This window comes from Xyrauchen texanus, chromosome 11 (assembly GCF_025860055.1).
Source record: "Xyrauchen texanus isolate HMW12.3.18 chromosome 11, RBS_HiC_50CHRs, whole genome shotgun sequence".
NCBI lineage: Eukaryota > Metazoa > Chordata > Actinopteri > Cypriniformes > Catostomidae > Xyrauchen > Xyrauchen texanus.
Window position 1 is genome coordinate 39,629,958 of NC_068286.1, and position 14,775 is coordinate 39,644,732.

The 14,775-nt window shown below is 37.9% G+C and overlaps 1 protein-coding gene across 1 annotated transcript in view; it reads left to right on the plus strand.

Moving 5' to 3' along the window:
* Positions 1-14,775, plus strand: part of LOC127651398 (ankyrin-2-like) — a 100,758-nt gene that overhangs the window by 26,612 nt on the left and 59,371 nt on the right. The window contains 4 exon segments of the mRNA XM_052137193.1: positions 8,863-8,961; positions 12,426-12,524; positions 12,674-12,772; positions 13,990-14,175. Of these exon segments, the coding sequence (XP_051993153.1) occupies positions 8,863-8,961; positions 12,426-12,524; positions 12,674-12,772; positions 13,990-14,175 (483 nt within the window).

Consider the following 14,775-nt stretch of genomic DNA (forward strand, 5'->3'; position numbering starts at 1 on the left):
GAACAGTATAACTAACTGTCAGATACACTTAAAACTGATAAAATTAAATACTGTCAGTAATGAATGCATTAGCCACTTTAGGAGAGTTGTTTTGAATTGGTTTTGTTTCATGTGATTTTAAATTAGACATCAAGTACCAAATACAGTACCAAAAATGGATAATTTTGTAAATGCAAAGACAACAGCGGAAGTGTTCTCGACCAACCTAACACATAGAACAAATGTGTCAAAATGTGTCAAAATAATCCTGATTACTAGAAAAGCGAATGCTTTATTGTTTGCATTCACCAAGTTTTATCCAGCCTGGGGAGAATAAGCTGTTTTTTGATGTCATAGAGAGATTTATCTACTACTGATTCATTTGAAAAATTTTGTATCGCTGTTATGACATCATCAATTTAGCTTCCTGCCAGGGAATTATTTCCAGTATATCAAAGTCTTTAGCTCATGTGTGTTTCTGGCAGCTGTTCACAATACTGACCTTCTGTAACTTGCCTAGTCAAATCCACACCATTGCTAAGGTTAAACATTCCTTACAAACTCCCCCATTAAAATGTATTGATATTACCAAAACATTGAAGGAAAGCTTTGATCTTAATTACAGGTGTAGTTTATCACATGAACTATGGACGAGTTACAGTAAATTTGACAACAAGAAAGTGATAATACTTCTTAAAGCGATAGTTCATTCAAAAATCTAAATTCATCATTCACTCCTCCTCATGTTATTCTGACTTTCTCACTTTCACAGAAGACATAAGGAGATGTTTTTTTTTTATTTTTCTGAAAGGCTAGCAGAGAAAGAAACAATATATATATACAAATATTTTGTTACGTTCATTTAGTAAAAATGCATTTTTATTCTATATAAATTGCCAAGGACTAAAGTAACATCAATGAAAAATGCCATGCTTTGTCAGTTGCGTTATTATGAGCCCATTACACATTATTATGTAATGGGCTGAATTTGCCCCTGCTCTGATATATAGGAGTTGTATGCTGATGTAGCATGTCTGGATCGGACACCTTCTCACACAAAGACCACACAACCACTTGATGAGATCTAGTGCAGTGATTCCCAAACTGTGGTCCTTACTGCAGGTGGTCCGTGGAAAGGCAAAATAAAATATAAAAGAATATTTTTTTACCTTCATTTTACCAGGAAATTCCCATAAATAAATAAAAACTAAAAAGAAAATGTAGGCCTATATTGATATAAAATTTTAATTAAATTGTCAAGTTATTGTGCTTATACTAAAATGAGCTAGTGGCGCTCGGCCGTGACGTTCAAGTTCAGTGCCGTTAGAACCACAATATGGATCGGTGGATAGAAACAGGTTCTCTGAAGAGAAAAAAGGCAACCAATAAAGAGATTCACAGTGAGTCGGAGGCATCTACGAGCCAGATTCCAAATAAAAAATCTAAGAAAAGGTGGGTGAAGAGAAAATACAACGAAAGCTACTTAGCATTAGGTTTCAGCTACACCGGGCCCGAAGACGAGCCGTTGCCCGTTTGCGTTTGTTGCTACGAGGCACTGGCTAACGAGAGCATGAAACCATCAAATCTTCGCCGGCATCTGGAAACCAAGCATGGGGAATTTAAGTCCAAGCCAGTCGAGTTCTTCAAAAGCAAGCTCCAGGAATACCGCACAAGCAAAAAAGTTATAGAATCGACATCTGCAGGTGGTGCTATTGCTAAAGCAGTGGAAGTCTCGTACCGGGTGTCCCGAATCATAGTAAAAAAAGGGATGCCACATACACTTGGGGAGGAGGTGGTGCTACCAGCAATTAAAGAGACTGTGGGTATCATGCTGGGTGACAAAGCACGAAAGCAAATGGACTTGATTCCATTATCAGACAACACTGTGCAGCGCAGAATCGAGGAGATGGCCAGCAATGTGAACGACCAGCTAATATCGCGGATCAAAGCCAGTCGATATTTTGCTCTTCAGCTGGACGAATCCACTGACATAGCAAACCTCGCCAACCTGCTCGCCTACGTAAGGTATGAATACAACGGAGAAATAGAGGAGGAATTTCTCTTTTGTAAACCTTTGCAGACACGCACAACCGCAGAGGCACTTTTTGACATGTTGAACGGTTTCATCACAGAACATGGGATTGATTGGTCAAGATGCGTGGGAATAAGCACAGACGGGGCAGCAGCCATGGTAGGCCAACACACCGGCCTTGTTAAATGTGTGCAAGCAGTTGCTCCGCAAGCGAAATCTATCCACTGCTGCATCTACAGAGAGGCTCTCGCAGCCAAAAGAATGCCACCTGATCTCAAAACTGTTCTGGATGAAGCAGTAAAAACTGTCAATTTTATCAAGGCCCGCCCACTGAATTCAAGACTGTTTTCAGTTTTATGCGACGAGATGGGCAGTGAGCACCGACAATTGCTGCTCCATACCGAGGTCCGGTGGCTGTCAAGAGGGAAGGTGCTTGCACGGCTTTACGAGTTGCGAGATGAGGTGAGACTGTTTCTACTTGACTCCAAGGTCGACCTTTCTGGTCGATTCAATGATGCAGACTGGCTTGCCAAGTTGGCATATCTGTCTGACATTTTTGAGCACTTGAATGGACTAAATAGGAGCCTACAGGGGAAGTCGGTTACTCTTTTTCATACGCAAGACAAAGTTGAAGCCGCAATTAAGAAGATGGGGATGTGGGCCAGGCGCGTGGAGGAGGCAAACTATGACTCATTTCCAAATCTTTCTGATTTTTTAGACAGCTCAGACACGCACCTTTTAAGTGCTGTGCAAGATGATATCAGACAGCACCTGCACCTGCTGAAAACTCAGCTACGGATTTATTTCCCAACCCCCGACACAACAGCGAATTGGATAAGAAATCCTTTTGCCACACTGGATGACTACATCCTGACAAACCTCACATCCAGAGAGCAAGACAGCCTGGCCGAACTGTCCTGTGACAGTGCTTTAAAAATTGACTTTTCTGAGAAATGCCTGCCTGCTTTTTGGCTGAAAGTTGCCACAGAATACCCCGAGCTGTCCGACAAAGCCCTGAAGTGGCTTGTGCCTTTTCCAACAACTTACCTCTGTGAATCAGGATTTTCATCCCTGGTCATGTTTAAGTCAAAATATCGGAACAGACTTAATATTGAACCAGATCTCAGATTGAGGCTGTCATCACTGGAGCCTGACATCCAGAAATTAACGTCTGCAAAGCAACATCATCCATCTCATTAGGTGAGCCAACACGATCTCATTAAAGTGCGTATCTATACCACAAATTTAATTTCACGTACCATTTATACGCTACAAATATTTTTTGCGTGCATATGCTACGCACTGTAAACCCCTTGGGTAGGATTAGGGGTTTGGAGTGCGTGCATATTACACGCCATAAAGTGCGTATCATATGCACGCAAAAACTATTTTTAGCGTATAAATGGCATGATAAATTACATTTGTGGTATAGATACGCAGTTTCATGAGACCGAGCTGGTGAGCATTTATTTAGTTGTTTGTTTGTTTGTTTGTTTTTAATATAGGCCTATATTAGACAGACAGATGATAAAAAGAGGAAGGGAAAGATGTGGAGGGGGACAAAGGGGATATTAGCCTACGTTCATATCGGGCTAGCAAATAGACTCCAATGGCTTTTCCTTTTGACAACTTTTATTTTTATTTTTAACCTGGAGTAGGCCTACTGTGTTTTCATTAAATGTGTATTTTGTAAAAAAAAAAAAAAATGTGTGTGCAGTAAACATTCTTTTAACAAGCCTGTTGTACTGATGTGATGACCAGTTATAGTTTTAGTGCTAGTAAGCCTATTTAGAGGTGCGGATTAATTCAGGTAGGACTGTGCGTAGACATATTTTATTATGTGTATTATGAGGTGGTCCGCAAAAATTCTTGATTAGAAATAGTGGTCCCCACACACAAAAAGTTTGAAAACCCCTGATCTAGTGCTTCTGTTTAATCTGCAAATGTGAAAGATCATCAGTGGATCAACAGGGCAACAGCTTTTCTCTCTCTTTAACATAAAGAGATTCACGGAGAAAAGTTACAGTGCACGCACGTTCATCAACCTCGCACATTAAGTAGACTGAGGCTATCACCTCTTTAACAAAAATGAATTAATATATAAAAAACATGTTAATAAAATATTAACCATAATATATCAATATATAACAACATTTCAATTTCTTGTCTTCTTTATAAACCATCACATTAATATTCTTATTAATTTATTTCAATATTTTATAATACATTACAATATTTTATATCCTAGATTACATTAACATATGCATATATCCAATATTTATACGTTATAGCATATTACAAAAAACAATTAAACAATAATAATACCATTAATATACATAAATCCAAATTAAACATACGATATATTTAACACCATACCACATGTAGGCCGTACAATGTGCGTCTCACACACAGGATGAATAATTAAACAGGGCAACAGCTTTTCTCTCTCTTTAACATACTGAGCATAAGACGCTAATAGTTAGTACTATGACGAATTCCGTAAAAATTGAATTACAATTGAACACATATCACCAATAACACGATCAAATGCTGTATACTTAAATCATTTGAGCAATCAGTATATATTTAGACAATAACCATTATCTTACCAGAGATTCACGGAGAAAAGTTACAGTGCACGCACATGTTCATCAACCTCGCACATAAGTAGACTGAGGCTATGACATGTCGCACCCAAGAAACTATGGAGTTTCCTTTGTGTCTTTATTATTCAATCAAACATACTTTGTTTGAGAGTAAAATTTATTATTTTGTAATTAAAAAAAATAAAAGAGTGCAAAAAAGTCTTCTAAATGCTCAAAAATAAAGAAGTTGATAACAAAATTATTTGCAGTGCGTGTAATCTTTTGAAAACTTTTTTTTTTTTTTGTGCACTTCAAAAACTTTTCATCACAAACCCACACATTTTGCTCTCTTTTCTGCTGTCTTTTTTGCCGCTGTAAATATTTTGCTTGCGAGTTGAAAAGTTTTGCTTGCGAGTTGAAAAGTTTTGCTTGCGCTTAAAGCTGTACCTCAGTGGGCGGTCTCTAACAACCAGATGAAAGGCCTTTTTCTATTGGTCACCCTCGATTGAAGTGATTGGTTGGCCACGCCCATTACAGTTTCCCGCCGCTGCTGCTGCTGCCATCATCGTCGCACTGCGGTCAAGCCAGCCGTGGTTTGAAAATACACGGTCAAGCCAGCCGCCAAAAAAAGAAGTGTGTGCGCCTATTACTATGAATACGGTAATTTCAGTAACAGCACAGAAAGAACGCGCTTTCAGAGCACTTGAGTTGCCCAGATCGATCCGTCCGTCTGTCTATCTATCTTTTTTCTTTCTTTCTATGTCTTTATCTATCTATCTATCTATCTATCTATCTATCTATCTATCTATCTATCTATCTATCTATCTATCTATCTATCTATCTATCTTTTTCTTTATTTCTATCTATCTATCTATCTATCTATCTATCTATCTATCTATCTATCTATCTATCTATCTATCTATCTATCTATCTATCTATCTATCTATCTATCTATCTATCTATCTATCTATCTATCTATCTCTAAAGGCCAAATTTCTAATAAGTAGAAAAAACTAATGGTCAGTTCTTGTAGGGGACGTCCCATACCATACAGTATACTCACCTCATATCAAACCAGTTTACTGTAGCATTTTGGAGAAATGTCACATTATTTGACTTCAGAGGCCCATTAATACCTCATTTCTAATAAGTAGAAAAAAATAATGGTCAGTTCTTGTGGGGGACGTCCCATACAGTATACACACCTCATATCAAACAATTTTACTGTAGCATTTTGGAGAAATGTCACATTATTTGACTTCTGAGGCCCATAAAGACCTCATTTCTAATAAGTAGAAAAAACTAATGGTCAGTTCTTATACTGGGACGTCCCATACAGTATACTCACTTCATATCAAACCATTTTACTGCAGCATTTTGGAGAAATGTCACATTATTCGACTTCAGAGGCCCATTAATACCTCATTTCTAAGTAGAAAAAATAATGGTCAGTTCTTATACGGGACGTCCCATACTGGGCTGGCTTGACCGTGTATTTTCAAACCACGGCTGGCTTGACCGCAGTGCGACGATGATGGCAGCAGCAGCGGTGGAAACTGTAATGGGCGTGGCCAACCGGTCACTTCAATCGAGGGTGACCAATAGAAAAAGGCCTTTCATCTGGTTGTTAGAGACCGCCCACTGAGGTACAGCTTTACGCGCAAGCAAAACTTTTCAACTCGCAAGCAAAACTTTTCAACTCGCAAACAAAATATTTACAGCCGCAAAAAAGACAGCAGAAAAGAGAGCAAAATGTGTGGGTTTGTGATGAAAAGTTTTTGAAGTGCACAAAAAAAAAAAAAGTTTTCAAAAGATTACACGCACTGCAAATAATTTTGTTATCAACTTCTTTATTTTTGAGCATTTAGAAGACTTTTTTGCACTCTTTTATTTTTTTTAATTACAAAATAATTAATTTTACTCTCAAACACAGTATGTTTGATTGAATAATAAAGACACAAAGGAAACTCCATAAGAAACCCCGTAGGTATCCCACCGATGACACTCCCACTCCATACGAACACCCGAAATAAAGTTTTGTCACAATAACATTATTTTCTTTTAACATATGAACTATAACAGGAACAAAATTTCGTGAAGTTCAATACGTTTCCTAATAATAAGACATAAATGATATTAAACATAAACTCCGACTATATATTTGGAAATAATACAAATACAGTCACAATAATTAGTGAATGAATTACACCAGCTACACTGACATTGTCCATTATGATGTCATCAGGATTAGCCAGTAATGAGCCTACCAGTAACAACAATGGAAAAGGACATCTCTCTCTCCATCATACTTTCTTTCTTGTTCTCTCTGAAACACCCTGTTTTAAATCTCCCTGAGTGATATTTAATTATAATCTGCACATTTTTATTATGTTGTCTCTTTCTGCCCTTTTACTGGATTTCCTATCGTTTGATGCCAAAACTACTCTAGCCTTTTATTATCCAAATAAATGAGATTATAGTTTGTGTCTGTCAATCTCGTTAATTCTCCCTGCTTTTACTGTCGTCTCTGACTGTGTTACACAAGAGCTGTCATGATTTACCCATTGAACAGAGCATGCAATGCATTAGTAAATTGTGACAGGTGGTGTGCATGTTGTTCAGCAAAATTCTAACAAGATTCCCATTTGCTTCTACTGAGATTAAGGTACGTAGGGTAGGTTTAGGAGTAGTGGTTCATTTGGAGTAGGGGTAGGGTTTAGGGTAAGTGTTGGGGTAGTGTTAGGCCTAGGGTTAAGCGTGAGGTTAACACTGTAACTACAGATGTAATTATGTACAGGTACTTTAAATGTAAGGACAATGCAACAACACATATGTACATAATAAGTACATTGTCTTAAAAAACATAAAAAATATATGGTAGTTAACGACATCTAATGTAAAGTGGGACCTCAAAGTCTAACTTAGACCCCTCTGTTGAAAGGATTTAAAATGTTAGAAATGTCAGTGCTTTGGGCTAGTGGTCAGCTTATGTGCTCTGACACACTCGGCTGTGCTGGGTTGCAAGTTTGAATCTGGCTCATGACATTTCCCGATAGATACAGTTGGCAACGCTGGGGGCGTGGTTTAACGTGGGGGAAATCGATTCCCCTTTACCATAGGTACTCATTCATTACTATGAGTAAAATGGGGAGAAATATCCGACAAATTTGGCTAATTTAACAATGAAAAACATGACAAAAAACTGTTGCATATTGTTTTGCACTTGTTCAGACAAAGCCAAAAAACACAGAACTGATTTTTTTATTGCCTTCCAACCAAATAATACAGGGGGCGTTCTATTCTGAAGGGTTCTTTCCTATGCCCTAATACCTTCAGAGGGTTTGCCCTCCAGAGGAAGAGCTTTGGAGGTTGACGGGTGTAGATCTAAAAAATATTGGTAATTCAGAAACGCACTTCAGCTTCATCTATCCAAACCAAATGAGCCCCTGGTTTGTTAAAGTGTTTAATTAAGGTAAATAAGGTAAAGTTGCTGTTAAATGTTTAGATGCACAGTACTGGGCATGAAAATATACTCATCTCCATTAACACTGTCTTTACTGCCAAACAAAGTACTTAATAAGAAGAAACAATAATTAAAACTGCTTATGATTTTTATGCTTAATTGTTGTTATATTGCTTATTACTGCACATTTCGTGTTTAATAAAATTGATACATTTTTCATTTTTTAAATGCTAGCGGATATTTCTCCCCTTTTTCTCATTGGAATGATTGAGTAACTATGGTAACAGGGCTTTGCTTTCCCCACGAGTGTTCGTGGCCTCCTTGCAAACTGTATCTATCCTATACGTTTCTTATCCTCTCCCCTATCTGTTTAAATAAAAGTGGAAAAAGGCCCAGAAATGTATATTTTTTTAAATGTTAGAAACTGTGTGTGATGGCATTTACTTCTGTTATATGTTGTTACATTCAGTAATCTGATGTTACAATTACTTCAGTGTGTCCAATACAAGCAAAACCTCAATTACATTCACCCTCAAAATACATTATTGACCCATAAATGAAAAAATACTTTTTGAGTAACCTAATGATGAAGACAGAACTTTAAGATTTTTGTTATCCGAATAATATATGTATTATCAATCCCTTCAAACATAGTGCCAAAAAAGCATGTTCATAGTATATTGCTGTTTGTTTATGTTGAAAATGTGTTGTTCTAGAAAGCTGTTGTCTTCTTCTCCATCATAGCACAATATCAGCGATGCACTGATTGTATATGTGTTATTTATGTCTCCCTCTCCATGTAGAATGGCCTCAAAGCTCTCCATTTGGCAGCTAAAGAGGGTCATGTGGAGCTGGTGGAGGAACTTCTGGAGAGGGGTGCAGCCGTGGATTCTGCAACCAAGGTATTAAACACACTTAAACAATTACAAACAGTTTCGAGGGAGAAATAAGGAATCCCACATGGAGAGGGATTGTAAATCTAGGAGTGGAATGCCAGTCATCCAGCACTGTGGTATGATAAGTAGCCTACTGCTGGACTCTGGTGACATTGGCTGCTTCCGTCTTCTGTCACACGTGGCCTCACACGGTCAAACACATTAGCATAGACCTGCAGTAGAAACAAATGACTAGTACCTGGTTTTATCAGAATGCCTAGCAGAAATGTGATTATTTTACTGGTTTTTCTGATATAATTGTTTTACTTCAAATATTGACTTAAGCACAGCTGTATTAGGCAATTAATGTGTGTCCAATTTTATTTTTGGCTTAAGAAAAGGTTTTGATGCCTCTAAATGCTGTAGTTGATCTTTGTATTTCACATGTGCCAAATGTAACACAAACAGTCTAATTACTCCAGGTTAAATTCAATTTAAGATCTATCGACAGCATCTGTGGCCACAGAAAATATGTTTTGATGTGATGACTTGATGTGTTTTAACAAAAATACAAGATTCACATTTTTGTTTTTAAAACCTCCAGTACAATTACCCCATAGGCCTCCATTATAAGTGCACCACTCAAAACATGTTGTTTTAATTGTTTTTACTGTAAACTGGGGAATGAGTCAAAATTACTGTATTTTGTTGCAGTAATTGGTAGCATGCCACAGATGCTGTCGATAGTCCTCATGTTCTATTTGCCCACTTTTAATGACACAGACATACATTAGCAACTAAATACTCAAATAAAACATACCAACAAGTGCACCATTCCAAAAAGGGGCAGACTGGGATTAAAAATGGCCTTGGACTTTCTGGCCTAGAGCGGCCCACTACACCAGGACTCAGCACAAAACACCATAACACACCGGCTCTGTTTGAAGGTATCTCTGACAGAATCTAAGACAGAATGGATCAGTATCACTGTCTCTGTAAATTAGGGGTTAGGCATGAAAAGGGGCATGTTGTAAGTAATGCAATGGAGTGGACCAAACTCCCTCCCCTCAAGTGGCCTGGGCCAAAGGAAAGGAGACACATTAGTAACATTACCAGGGCAAGCCCGTGGGTATGTGGGGCCCTAGGCAAAACCATGATAATGGGCCCCACTGGTGTGAAAATTGTCATAACTTTTAAACATGTATAGAATCACTGCATATGTGATGAGTGGATTTTTTTTTTAAGAGAAAGCACTAAAAATAAGCACTTTATAGCTCAGACAAATAACATTTCTGAGAACCTGTTTTTGACCAAAATGCAGATGTTTGGTTAAAATGCACATGAATGTACAAGGAAAAGTGTGTAATATATGTGCTGTGACAAGTCAGCATTTTTTCAAGTATTTCAAGTATTTTTTAAGATTTTAATCACCTTTCAGCTTTTTTCTAGAAGTGCATGTCTCAGTTGATAAGGGGTCATGGAAACATTTATTTATGTTTTATATAGTATAATAGTATAAAGTATAATATGTATAATAATTACAGCTATAAAATTTTTATTTAGATGTTAGATGAAGAAGGTATGTGTGACAGGGCGGAGGGCAGGGCCGGGTCGTGATTATACACACCCGGTCCCTTATCAGGCTAATTAAGCCTTTGAGAGGGATAAAGGCCGACTGCGGATGGTGGTGCGACGGAGAGAGATCGTTTACGGGCAGCTGACCATCATGTGTGTGTTTGTGTCTTTTGTTTAAATTTTTCATTAAACTATTATATTGACAATTTATATTGTCAAGCCGGTCCTCGCCTCCCTCTAACGGACGACACCCGTAAACTATCTCTGCAAAAGTAAATGTTAAAACACCAGATAAAATCAGGTAGCAATGTTGAAAAAGAAAGATATGTAAACAGGGTTTGAAATTAACTTTTTGGCTCACCGGCCACTGTGGCTAGTAGTTTGCAAGGTCACTAACCACTCAGCATTTTTACTAGCCACAATTCCCCACCTCCAAAAGTGATAAAGGTAACTGGAGACTGTAACTGTATGCATTTGTGTAGACATTTTATTCACAATAATGAAGTGAGTTCAGCAGGACACAGGCCTAATGATTTAAGTAACCTATAAAATATCCAAAGGCAAACCCCAGTTAGAACAAGAGTAGTACAGAACAGGAGGGAAAAATTGTCAATAATTTGTCCTAATTCATGGCAATTTCAACCCCTTCAAATTGTAAATGCCTATGAATGTTTACCATTATTCTACCATTGTTTAACAATGGCATTTGCTATGACAAGGCCATTATGTAAGACCATGGGTGACCTCTCATTACTGTAGTTAGGTTAATGTTGAGTCTTTTCTAAAACAAAATTTGTTATGAAAAAGCTAATAGCCTAAACACATTTAGAAACCTTTTACAGTTGTTAGAAAATCAACCTGGTCTCATATGGTGTGGTGGTGGTGGTGGTGTAGTGGGCTAAAGCACATAACTGTTAAGCAGAAGGTTGTCGGTTCGATCCCCACAGCCACCACCATTGTGTCCTTGAGCAAGACACTTAACTCCAGGTTGCTCCGGGGGGATTGTCCCTGTAATAAGTGCACTATTAGTCACTTTGAATAAAAGCGTCTGCCAAATGCATAAATGTAAATGTCTCATGGTGAAAACGTTGTTTGTTTAACGTGTCTCCAGGTACAATTACCTGCAGTTTCCAGGAGAAATTAACTCTACAGGCTTTACAACAACTGTGTTTTATTCACTTTCACTTAAATCATGACTTAAATGGCTGATTATGACTTTATAAATACTTATTATTATCTCAATTACGCAGAACCCCTGAATTCAAAATGATGCGAGACATTACATAATCATAGAAGCAGCACAAAATGAGGTGGTTGCTTCATGTGCTTTTTCATTTCATTTCTGTATTTTAAAACACTAATGGTTAGATTTAGGCATTGATTAGGTAAAGATGTATTTTTCAACATCTCATATATATTTTAAAACACTAATGGTCAGGTTTAGGCATTGATTTGGTAAGAATGTCTGTATGCTTTAAACATTATAATTATATAATTATATATTATAATTATTATATTTTAAAACACTATAGGTTAGGATCAGTTATTTGCAGTTATTTGTCATTTTGTGATTATTCAGAGCTCATCTTATACTTAATGCTGTTTTTGGTTGTCACCGTGATTGTTATTTGTGTGTCAAATAATGAGGTCCACACGTGTTGCGCTGTAAGTCTGCACTTTGAGAAATATGTCATAAGTGAAAGTTAATTAAAAAAATAAAAGACATTGATGTTAAAAACATTACAATAAGATTTGTTTATTCACGGGCTCTCATGGGCATGTTGGTGCCGTGGACGGCCGCCTATATCGCCTACAGGATGAGAAATTCCCAGTGGCCCACCGGGAAAGCTCCCGGTGCTCCCTATGGCCACTGATTAGAAGTGCTTATCTGACTTTCCTCCTCTTTGCCCTTTCAGAAAGGAAACACTGCATTGCACATCACCTGTCTGGCTGGACAGAAGGAAGTTGCAAAGTTGTTGATGAAAAGAGGAGCTGATGTAAATGCCCAATCACAGGTGAGAAGAGCCGCTCCCAATAAGCATGAGAACAGGTTTCACTCCAAATATCCTTAGTTCAATGGCTATAAGCCAAACACAGACCAGTTCTTTATTTACTAATAGGATGTTCATCATTAAGCTTTTACTGTACCTGTATGTTGCTACAGAATGGCTTCTCTCCACTCTACATGGCTGCTCAAGAGAATCACCTGGACGTTGTGCGATATCTTCTGGAGAATGGTGGCAACCAGAGCACGGCCACAGAGGTCTGTGTTAAACTGGTGGTCTGTTTTCATTCTCTGCAACATGCCTACGGCATGTCTGTGTCTTAAAAAAATGTATGCTGATGTTGTTTTTAACATGTTGTGTTCCTTTTGTTGACTAGTCTTTTTTCTTTAGCTACTTATAAATGGTAGTCTTGTTCTAACATCCTAGGTAAAGCATACAGTATGTCTAAAACTGAACGGAAGTCAAACCCTGAAGTTTTTTAATTCATGGTTCCATGCAACTTCATCCTGCTAGAAAATCCTGTTAGTACCAGCTTCAGATGATAACTGGTTTGACATGTTATTTTGGCTGGTCCAGGCTGGACATTTATGGTCATTAACTGGTCTGAGCAGGTTAAGATGGTTTATCAGTCGGATTACCATATGGTAGACCTGGTTTTGACCCGGGAGCTTGATCAAGCTGATTAGGGCTGATAGACCTCCGCAGACCAGCAACAAACTTGTTCCAAAAACCAGTCAAGCTGGTATGAGCTGTTTTTTCCAGGAAGGTATTTTATATTATATATTATATATATTATATTATATTATATATATTTAGGCTGGTCTTTGAGTTAAAAAGACCTATTATGCCCCTTTTACAAGATATAAAGCTGGAACACAAACAGTTGGTACTGATCCTTGCTTGAGAATCAAATCTTTTGAAAATCCTGCTTTATATTGACACTCATTCACAAAGCAGTCCGGTTTTAAAAGATTTGCGTAAATGTACAAAATTTTTTGTACGTTTTGAGGCACATTTCCTTCAAAAACAAAACTTGTCCACTGCGTCTTCAGTCGCTCTGATGCCGGGAGTACACAAAGACACTTAGGCTATGTTCACTTTTACAGCTAACAACAGAACACTTATGACACTTACGAAGCTGAGACATTATTCTACTCACTGTATCTGCTCCAGCATGTAAAAAAATGGCAGACTGTGTGTAGATCACTCAGGGGAGGATCTATGATAATAGGGTGGAGTCCATCACCAGTCGTGGGCGAGGCTGGTGATGAAAACCATTCATTTTGATTCACTGTTTTTGATTAATAGATATATAAGAAAGAGGAGGGATGGACTTTTAACATTGTAGGGTGGTTGTGTACACACACTGCCGACTCACATTTATGTACAAACACCATGTAAAAGTTTTGCATAATAAGTCCCCTTTAAACTATGTTTGTCTGTACTAATCTCTATCTGTTCTCCCTGTCTGTAGGATGGCTTCACTCCTCTGGCTATTGCTCTACAGCAGGGTCATAATCAGGTGGTCTCTCTGCTCCTGGAGCATGACACCAAGGGGAAAGTCCGCCTGCCTGCACTTCACATCGCTGCGCGGAAGGATGACACCAAGTCTGCTGCTCTGCTGCTGCAGAATGACCATAATGCTGATGTCCAGTCCAAGGTGAGAGAGTAAATGTGACTTGTGGGTTTTTGCGAGGATCAGTTGTGAGCTTAATTAAGTTGTAAATAACCATGCTATTTGGACATGGTCTTTTAGACATGTTCCATGGTAATACCAAAGTATTTTTTTTTTTGTAACTTACTTGTTCCATGTTAAATGTGATGTAAGCGATTTTAGCATTCTAAAGCATTCACGTGACTGCGCCATTGAATTAGCCACACCCCCTCATTCCAAAACCCCACCCGCTAAAGATAATTTCTAGACCAAAACTGAAAATCATAGCCTTAATGATCCGCTTCAAATACAACTCTATGAGAACCAGCAAAATGATTGAGAGGTGAAAAGCCTGAATGTCTCACATTTTTTTTGCTGTTTACTAAATCTACGGCTGTCACAGAGACCAGTGAAAAATCTCAGGGCACTTATTTCATGAATATCATGATAAAAAAATTTACTTACAGCACCTTTTATACCATGGTACATGATTATGGTAAGTGTCATGGTACATCTTTAAGTATACAGATTTTGCATTTACAAAAAAAAAAAACCATGGTAATTTGGACATGGTACAATGGTATGTGTGAAAATGTATCATGTTAA